Genomic DNA, 10,279 nt, shown 5'->3' with positions numbered 1-10,279 from the left:
TCTTTATTGGCACTCAGAGAGAGTACAACTTTCCTATCATGTACATACTCTTTCCTTTCAATGAGAAGAACCAGCATAGTTACAACTTCTTGTACAAGTCAATATACAAGCTTTTTATATTTTCAGGAGAAGGAACAAACAACACGTTATTCATTTTTCAATTGTTCCTTTTTGTAGGGATCCATTTGCATTCTGCACAAAACTGTTCTTAAATCATATAGAAAAAGAAAGAACTACCAAAATATAGGTAAGATTTTAGTCTGAAGACTACAACACTTTTATGAACATAAATCATTTAATAAAATCTTTTCATCTGTGCATAAATTTACAAACATTATACAGGCGTTCACACATTGTACAGTCATCATAATCAAATGTAATATTCATGATATAAATCACAGTTCATTAAGGTCTACAAACAATTTACACGGCCAGCAATTGATAAACACCAACAACTGCTGAACTCGACTCCTGTACAGATGTCTAAAACAATAGTTGCATGTTATTCAAGTGGTTTATTGACGATATCCTGAAACAGCTGAGTATGCCGGAGCTGCATATGGCTTGTTTGGGATGTAAGTGCCTGATCCTGTGTAGGCAACACTGGGCGCATATGTTTTTACAGGCATATACACCCCTGAGGGTCCAACCACAGGCACTTGGTAGGGGTACATTCTTGGGTTGTTGTATATGTCATCCCTTGGTGGACAAGAAGTGCACAAGATGATCCCTCCGAGAAGAAGAAGAAAAGAAGTGCCCCAGCCAATATATATGCAGCCACCGATCTCCCTCTTGTCTGTGGCGGGGGTTAGAGGGTTGAAGTAGTCAGTGATGGTGTAGGCAGCAGACCAGCTGACAGGGATCAGGCAGATGATCGCAGCTATGATACAGAGGATCCCACCGCAGATGACCAATTTGGCCATAGCTGATTCATTTTTGAGGCAGCTGCTGCAACGACCACCGATGAAGGTCAGCAGCACACCCGCGAAGCAGACCACTATGGCGATCACAATGAGGGCGCGGGCAGCCTGCAGGTCCTGGGTCAAGACCAAGATGGACGACTGGATCTTACACTGCATCTGCCCTGTGCTCTGCATGACGCAGTTCATCCATAATCCATCCCACACAATCTGACCAGTGACGATGTTGGCACCAATGTAGTAGGTTACTCGCCACAATGGTAATCCACATGTCAGGCACACACCGATAAAGCCGATGAAGCAGATGGTCTGACCTGAGACCTCCTTCGCTATCCGGCCCATCCTGGAGCTGGAGCAGGAGCTAGAATCGAGAGCGGACAGCAGCTGTTACAGAGTCTCCTGTCACTGCTTCTTCTGAGAGACGAGCAGGAAGTGTGAGCCTGTTAGAGAAGGATTCTCAGAGGGACCAGGCTGGTACTTCCAGATTAGCAAGATTCCACCTGTTCCCAGTACAATCTCTACAGGCTTGAATAGACAACATGACTTAGAACAGGTTTGTACTTCCCTCAAACCTGCTTTGACTACGGCAAACACTGGAGCATATGCAAACAGTCACTGGCTCTAGGATATGGCTGCGTTTTGTTTTGAAAAAGTTGAACTCAGTTAACTTTAAAACAGCTGCTGTTTATTTACGTTGATCTTATGACAAATGGACCAATAAAAATGACTTTCGTGTCTGAGGACACTTTACTCAAAAATCTGTCACAGTCTTGTTTTCAGTGCTGCAACATTTTGTTATGACCCTTGTATGACCACAGGGTGGGGTCTAGACTAATATATATAGAATAGATGACACATAGAAACCCATTCTACCATAGTTTAATGCTATAATTAATAGCTGCTACCCGCATAGCATTTACAAACAGTGTTTTATCAAGCTGCTCATGACACTTGCTTTCAGCAACTAATGTAGAAAACTTATGCTTTCACAATAGATACAGGAACCAGAATTCCCCACAACCACCAAATGAATAAATAAATAAACAAACAGTGACCCACAGAACCATCTTCAGTCCACATATAAAAGACTTTCAAGGAAGTTTGCTGTCCAGGGCATGAGCAAACCAAGGGGAACTGTAGCCAAGGACAAACTCCTCAAATCTCAATAAGGATTTACCTTGATCCTAAAGTGGGACCCCATCCTCTTTGAGCCGACTTGAAGAACACGTATTAAACATCCTATGTGTCTTTGGGAGGGAGGGGTCGCTCCAATCACTCCCTTCAGTCTTAAACTTGTTTCAATGGTTTTCACATTTAACAGTGGAACACCTTTCAGTTCTTTGTTCTAACTGTGATTTCTGGTTTCACTTTGTCTTTTTGTCGCTTTTAAACCCTTTTATTTTCCTTTAATTTGTTCCTTTGATGGGAAAATGATTAAGTGAGGAGAGGATAGGCCATCACACGAGACTGATATAAGAAGAGGGATAAAAGGATTACAAAAAATAACAAAGAAACTTGTGAATTTATCAAAATCCATTTTATTTAATGTCCTAGATCAGTTTCCAAACGTATAAAAAGTCAAAAAGTTAATAAATTGTGAGCTCAGAATACAGATGACCAGCACAGCAGTGTATATACAGAGCAGAGTCAGCATCCAGAAATGAGCGTAGGAAAATGTAATAGTTTTTTAAATAATAAAGGGAAAAAAATAAACATCATCCTGTGATTAGTAATAAACATTATACTTTCCAGAACTAAGCTTGTATCTCCAATTCTTTATTTAAAAAAACAGTCAGTTTTCTTCATGTTGTGTGATGACTTCATGATAAATGGACAAATATAAACACAGATGAACATTATTCATAAAAATGAAAATAGGGGCTTAAAAAAACAGCATGAACCTTATCCTGAGAAGGTACCACTTTGGAGCTACGAGGAAGTGTCAGAGCTTTGTTAGTGCTATGCCATTATTCTCCAGGTCCAATTTTGCAAGTTTTGTCCCTTTATTTGAGAGGATTAGTCATTTAGGACACATTTATCATGAAATTTGTCGTCATGCATTTCTCAAACTGATGGCCGTGTGACATTCACCCACATCCCACAGTGCTGGTCTCAACCCAGGTGGCTATTTTCTCCCATTAAACATCACTGCCAATCATTCCCAGCCATGCTTCTTTCTCTTCCTCTGACTCTGGCAGCAGTCACAGTCTCAAAATATGGACTTAGTACATGTTAACGATTATTTGTTTTTGAATATCAGTTCATGTCTCAAAAATTTCCTTTATGAGAAAGGGACTGACTTTGTGTCTCAGGATAATTACTTAGCTTCTCAAACCTTTGACCAAGTTGCTATAAAGATATTTTTCTTGCTGTGTCAAAATAATAACTGTGCGTCTCATGATAATGGTTAAAAAGTATCTTAATATTTAACTTATTTCAACATAATTCTGAACCACAAAATATTGAGAAACAAATTCATATTTTTTCAGAAATCACAATGTTATTTAAAAACTACTATATGGAAATACAAAACCTGTATTCCAACAAATATGCCTTTATTTTAAAAATGTAAATGTTTGGAAGTCCATGTTTTGACATAAAATCCAAAGAACGTATTGATGTTTTTTTCTCTCTTGTACCTGGTGTGAATAAACTACAGAAAATGATATGGAAGATGACCTCATGCTGAGCATGTCAGTAAGGAGCATTATAATGTGCGCAGAGTTAAGCAGCAACAATTCAAATAATAAACAGCAGTTTCATGTTTTTTTACAGTTCCAATTCTTAAGTGTCTACAAACTTAAACCAAATTGATCTACACACAGTGAATCATGGAGGTAAAGAAGATTAGGCATTTTGGAAAGTCAAAGCAATGCAGATTTAGATTGGAATTTGTGTCTCTCAGACATATTCCCTGGAGGTGGTGGTGGTGGATCTGACCAGTGAGAACTTGGGGTTGTAGATTTGGAGCTTTTCTTTGGGAGGGCAGTTCCAGCAGAGCAGACCTCCACCCATCAAAAGCAGGCCGGCCGAAGCCCAGCCGATATAGAGGGACGTCCCCAGCTCTCGACGCTGAGACTCGACTATCAAGGGGTTGTAAAAGTCGGAGATGATGGTGTTGGCTGCCCACGAGACCGGGATCAGACACATCAAGCCAGCGATGATGAACAGAATCCCTGCGCTGATGCAAGCCCAGGCTTTGCTGTGCGGATCCCTGATACAGTTGGTGCACTTGCCCCCTGCGATGGCCGCAAAGAGCCCACAGGTCCCAAACAAAATGCAGAGGATTATCATGGCTCTGGCGGCCTGTAGGTCCGAACCCAGGGCCAGCACTGAGTCGTAGATCTTACATTGCATCTGTCCAGTGCTCTGGACCACGCAGCCCATCCAGATCCCCTCCCAGACAAACTGTGCCGTCACAATATTGGACCCGATAAAGGCGGTGACCCTCCACTGTGGAAGGCCGCAGGTGATCATGGCCCCAAGCCAGCCCATGATAGCCGCAATAGCACCAAGCATTTGAACTCCCTGGGACGCCATCCTCTTCTGCACGTTCCACACCAACAGCAAGGCCAAAGACTGTTTGGGGAAATATCCCCTGGTCACTAAAGCTGCACACTCAGCAGGGATATGGGTTTGAAAGCTTATAAGCAGCTTTCAGAAGGTGGGGTTTTAGCTCCTTCTAGTTTCTGCTACATGACACTGAGCCCACATACTTCTTAAGATAATTGTGTACAACACAAACATGGTGTCAGTGACCGTGGAGAGTGCTGACAAACAAAAAAATACAACACTTCAAGGTCAGCTGGGCTGTGTATGTCTTTCTTGGCTACTGTTCAAAAGTTAGTTGCTGTACAATGTTTAAATTAAACCTGCGTTTGTGTGGGTTTCTTCCCACAGTCTAAACACATATTCGGTGGCGTGAATGTGTGAATTTCTCCACAGCTGTGAGTGTGTGAGCGAATGGGTGAGTGTGTGATGTTCTGTAATGGACTGGCACACCTGTTGATGTGTTCCTGCTTACACCCAGGGATGAACCCATCCCTGATCAGGATGAAGAGCTTATAGAAGAGGAACTAATAAATGAATGATCACAGGATCTGTGAATTCAAAACTCATATTTTAAAATCTAAAAAAAAAAAAAGTATTTATATTTACAGACATTCTGACAGCAGCAGGTAACTTCAGGCTGGAGCTTAATGAGAAAACATGAGCCGAAATTTGGCTTTGCTCCAGTATCAACAGTTTCAACAGTAGGGGGCAGAAGTGATGTTAGAATTCAGAGTATTTGTGCACAACTGAATGTCCTTTTCCATAATGGCTGCAGCTTATAGTGATCTGAATTCACTCGCTTAATGCTGGGGTGTTTCTGCAAACCTTTGGAGAAATATCGTAGACATTGTCTTCACTAAAGTGGGGGTATGGCTCTCTTCTAAATGTCAGAGGTCTTTCAAGTTTTCAGAACTTTAGTTACAAAGTTTTTAATCTCATTTCTCATAAAGATTTCAGGAATAAGACATCACTGAATGTGTTACATGTTTATACGTGTTTATTTCACCTGAGATAAAAAACAAAGTTGCTCATAACAAAAAGTTAATGTTCAATATGAAATTTACTGAAATGCTAAACAAACATTTCTACTGAGAAAGTCTGCGTGAAGTTCTTCTTGGCACTCTGCACTTATTAAAATCACTGTAATGTTTTACTGTGAGTAAAAAAACATGAGAAGCATTGAATATAACAGTGAAAAATATGAAATACAGTGTAAAAATATGCTCAGAAACAAACCAACTCATGGCTAATATTAAACTTTAAACATGTATCAAATTATGTTTTCAAAGGTTATACCAAATAACACAACACATAATAAAACTGAGGATATATTACAGGAAAGTACAGATTAATATATCAGAACTGTCCAGAATTTCCTAGATCATTGTAAATTATGTAAAATCCTCCTGGAGCCTTTCTATTGGTCATTTCATCATGAAATGTACACAGAAATAAAAGGGCAGCAGTATTTGATGGATGTAACAGTCATGAAATGTATAAGTGTAAATGTGAATGAACAAGTGCCACACCCAACACACCCTCAAACATGAAGCAGCTGCACAGCAAACAGTTAACACTGAAGAGAAAAGGCACTGGGGTTTTGTTCATCAGTATAAACAGGGTAAATGTACTCTCTTACTCTCTTAATTAATCCTAAATAAGAGAGGCAGAGGAGGACAATAAAAAAGACTTGTTGTTCTGAATATATAATGGATTACATCAGTACTTAAAAACAACAAAGACCAAAATGAGTCCTAGACTGGATTTAACACAGTGCAGTGAGTGAAATACTGAACACAACCATTAGACCTGCCACTACCTCTGCGTTGTGTGTGTCAGTATCTAATGGTATGTATCATGCATTGTGTAATTAATTAATAATGGTATGTCTTTGCTATATCGCCTACCCCTACCCCAGTAGTCAGTACTTTACTTATTCTGAGAGCACCGAACCCCAGTCCGTTCACACATAACCCTTAGACCCTGAGGACTTGGGTGCTGAGTACTTGGCCGAGTAATTGTCCTTGGGTGGGCAGTTGCAGCAGAGCAAGCCTCCTCCGATGATCATGAGGGCGGCAGCGGCAAACCCGATGTACAGAGAAGCTCCAAACTCCATCTTCTGCGAGCTGACCACAACAGGGCTGTAAAAGTCCCGGATGATGGAGTTGGCCGTCCAGCAGACGGGGATGAGGCACATCAGGCCGGCGACAATGAAGACCACACCAGATGCAATGCCTATTTTGGACTTGGTGCTTTCATCCTCCACACAGTTGGTGCACTTCCCACCAGCCAAGGACAGCATGATTCCCACGATGCCAACCAGAAGACAGATCACACACAAAGCCCTGGCCGCCTGGAGGTCAGAGCTGAGGGCCAGCATGGAGTCGTAGACTTTACACTGCATCTGCCCAGTGCTCTGGACCACACAGCTCATCCAGATCCCCTCCCAGGTGATCTGCGCCGTCACGATGTTGGACCCGACGAAAGCCGTGACCTTCCACATGGGAAGAGCGCACACCACGATAGCCAAGATCCAGCCAATGATGGCCATGGCTGTGCCGAGCATTTGCATTCCAGCCGATGCCATTCTTCCTCTTCTGACTCCTTAGTCCAAAAGATGATGAGACCGAAAAAAATATGTCGTGTTCTGTGCCGATACTGATGAGGGCTTAAAACGGGGGCCCTTTTATATGTCACATAAGGAGGGGCAAGGTGAAGTGAGCACATCACATGAGCACCTTTGTCCCAACTTGCCCCTCTGTTCCTAACTGTCACAGCTTTTAAGGTTTCTTGTTTACTCACAAAACTGGTCTCTACATGAGTCACAGTTGGTTTAACTGCCCATAGTTTCCACCTAATACCTATTTTGGGACATATTTGTATTTGGGTGGCTATACACAGAAACATTTATTCAGGTTTACTGGAGTGTAAAAATATGACCACATTTTTTTAACAGGAAAAAAAAATATCTGCAGCAGAAACAGACAGAAGAGCAATTTTTTATAAAGCTAAGAATTACACGGGTTGTGAGACCTGAAAAGGTGTGTCTCAAAGCCCTCACCCTCAAGCAAACTTAGGTGGAAAGGTGTGTCCGTAGTGTGACGAAAATCTAAATTAACAGAGTTTTTGACATGAGAAGTTTCTAACTTTGAGATGAGTATAGTTTCTAACTCATGCTGTTCCAATAAATTCAAACACAGTGGTTATCTAAAATTTCATGCGAATCTAAACACCCCAAAACCAACCACAGGCGTCAGAAAAACTGTGGTTTTAAGATATGATCATAAGCTTAACTTGTACATAATCATTTCCTGTTATGTCTGTGATAAACTGCTATACACATTCTCAGTGATATTAATTTTAAACTACAAAATGTAGAGCATGATAATCCACTGTATGAGTGTTTGTCTAATCTTTGATTCAAAAATACAAAAGATATTGCTTCATCAGTAAGATATAAGAACTTCTCTGGCAGTTACTGATTTTTGAGTTAGTTTCGGATCCCCAACACGACTCCAACACATTGCATTATATGACGCAGTTGAACACCTGTGCTCACAACGTGCACACTGGACAATAGCCAAATTGTCTAATTAATAACTGTATCTACATCTATTGGACATGTCTAAGTTTTTGGGCATGCAGCTTAACCTCATTACATTGTGCTTTAATTGCTCACAGTCTTTCAGAAAGCCAGGGCAAAATCTCAGTTTCATTCTTGTACAGTGTATAAAAATTTATAAAATATAGTCACCTGAACTCTATCCATCTTCATCAGCCTCAGATAGAGGTGTATATTATATTTGTATAAGGGTACAGATATATTTATAGGACTACAACTAATTTAAAGCTAAGTGAACATACTTGTGCAGAAAATCAAGTAGAGCCTAAACATACAGCTCCTCCCAAAGACAAAAAATGTATCTTTTATATCTAAAATACATTTTATATTATCCTATTATATTATATATTATTCTGAATTACCATTAACACTGGTTTATAGTTTCTCTTCACACAAACATAAGCAGATACCATAACTTTCTGACATCATCATACATCCCATTGTCCAAATCTTTCACTTAAACACACACTTTCCTATTAGTGAGACCTTCCTTCATATAATCAGTGACATACAGCACCATGAACCCCCTAAAACCCACCACAAAATTTACCAATGATATCATTGCTAACCCTTGCCACAACCACTCAGATTAAAGCATCAGAAAGTGTGCTGACCTTTTACAGGACGTCCAGAGGAAATAGAGAGGTGTTTCCAAAAGCCTCTGTAGCAGGATCTACAACAGTTAACAGTCCTTAATGCTTTAAGGGATGTTCTGAGCGTCTGCTGTGGGGGACATGGTAGTAGGGGGGCAAAAAAGTCAAAAACAAAAAGCTCACAGGTTCTAAGTTTTCCAGAAAGAGGGAAGGAGAGGGAGTGAGAGAGTAAGGGATACTGATTGTTTCATTAAAGAAAGAGAGCACTGTTCAGAAGCCAAAACTGCCTTTAGGACAATAAAGAGTCTTTTTCAGGAGGCAGCTCATTAAAATCTCCCTGGCTTTGGTTCGCTGGATAGAGTTCCTCATGCAGGGACACAGGGAAGGAATTTCCACAATTAAGGAGCCGAGGAAAGATGACCAGTGGAACGTCAACTGTTCACGGAGCCGAAACGTGAGATACTCACGTCTCATAGCAATTATGGTGCACATTAAAGCTATTGTTTGGCTAGTAATCTCGTTCCCAGGATCAACCCCCTCAGTCGATCAGTCAAGACATGTGGCGATGATGAGGCTAATGTAGCTAACAAGTACTGGAAGCTTATCCCAAACCAATTAGCATGATGCTAAGTGCATGCACCCACTTGGCATCTGCTTGGTACTAACTGCTGGTTCCTATCACCACCACTGTCAAGGAAGTCTGTAATGCTGTACAATAAACACTAAACCTCTAAATACGAGGAATGACTAGTTCATATGAAAATATATATGATTTCACAAAATTGGTGGAATTAAATTTTAAGCAAATGCAAATATATTTGCAAAAATATTAAGAAATATTGTATATAAACCGCAAAGTGTGTGAAATTGTCTACAGGATTGAGTGCGTGTTGGTGAATGTGTGAAACAATCCACAAGTGTAAGCGTGTGAGTATCTGGATGAGTGTGTGAAACTATCCACAAGTGTAACTGGGTGAGTGTGTGAAACTCTCCACAGGTGTGAGTGTGTGTGTGCGTGAGTGTGTGAAATTGTCCACAGGTGTGAGTGTGTGTGTGCGTGAGTGTGTGAAATTGTCCACAGGTGTGAGTGACTGGGTGAGTGTGTGAAATTGTCCACAGGTGTGAGTGACTGAGTGAGTGTGTGAAATTGTCCACAGGTGTGAGTAACTGGGTGAGTGTGTGAAATTGTCAACAGGTGTGAGTGACTGGGTGAGTGTGTGAAATTGTCAACAGGTGTGAGTGACTGGGTGAGTGTGTGAAATTGTCCACAGGTGTGAGTGACTGGGTGAGTGTGTGAAATTGTCAACAGGTGTGAGTGACTGGGTGAGTGTGTGAAATTGTCCACAGGTGTGAGTGACTGGGTGAGTGTGTGAAATTGTCCACAGGTGTGAGTAACTGGGTGAGTGTGTGAAATTGTCCACAGGTGTGAGTAATTGGGTGAGTGTGTGAAATTGTCCACAGGTGTGAGTGACTGGGTGAGTGTGTGAAATTGTCCACAGGTGTGAGTGACTGGGTGAGTGTGTGAAATTGTCCACAGGTGTGAGTGACTGGGTGAGTGTGTGAAATTGTCAACAGGTGTGAGTGACTGGGTG

At 41.1% G+C, this 10,279-nt stretch overlaps 1 protein-coding gene across 1 annotated transcript; it reads right to left on the bottom strand.

Annotated features, from left to right (window-relative positions):
• LOC136675614 (claudin-1-like) lies at positions 1 to 7,119 on the bottom strand. The gene is made up of 3 exons (XM_066652257.1): positions 6,759 to 7,119; positions 3,976 to 4,159; positions 1 to 1,263 (listed from the first exon to the last, which is right to left on the bottom strand). Exons 1-3 carry the CDS (start codon positions 7,057 to 7,059, stop codon positions 516 to 518), a joined length of 1,233 nt encoding a protein of 410 aa, XP_066508354.1. The 5' UTR covers positions 7,060 to 7,119; the 3' UTR covers positions 1 to 515.
• Positions 7,120 to 10,279: the final 3,160 nt, after the last annotated feature.

Source organism: Hoplias malabaricus, chromosome X1, assembly GCF_029633855.1.
Source record: "Hoplias malabaricus isolate fHopMal1 chromosome X1, fHopMal1.hap1, whole genome shotgun sequence".
Lineage (NCBI taxonomy): Eukaryota > Metazoa > Chordata > Actinopteri > Characiformes > Erythrinidae > Hoplias > Hoplias malabaricus.
The sequence above is the reverse complement of the archived record's forward strand: the minus strand, read 5'-3'. Positions and strand labels throughout refer to the sequence as shown.

What these genes read in the sequence shown, in the direction of transcription:
- LOC136675614 (XM_066652257.1), bottom strand. Translation starts at nt 7,059, where the DNA reads ATGGCATCGGCTGGAATGCAAATGCTCGGCACAGCCATGGCCATCATT. An exon ending in AATCATGCTGTCCTTGGCTG is followed by an intron (nt 4,160 to 6,758) that starts GTGGGAAGTGCA and finishes CGGCCATCGCAG; the next exon opens with GGGGCAAGTGCACCAACTGT. An exon ending in CAGCGTCGAGAGCTGGGGAC is followed by an intron (nt 1,264 to 3,975) that starts GTCCCTCTATAT and finishes CTCCAGCTCCAG; the next exon opens with GATGGGCCGGATAGCGAAGG.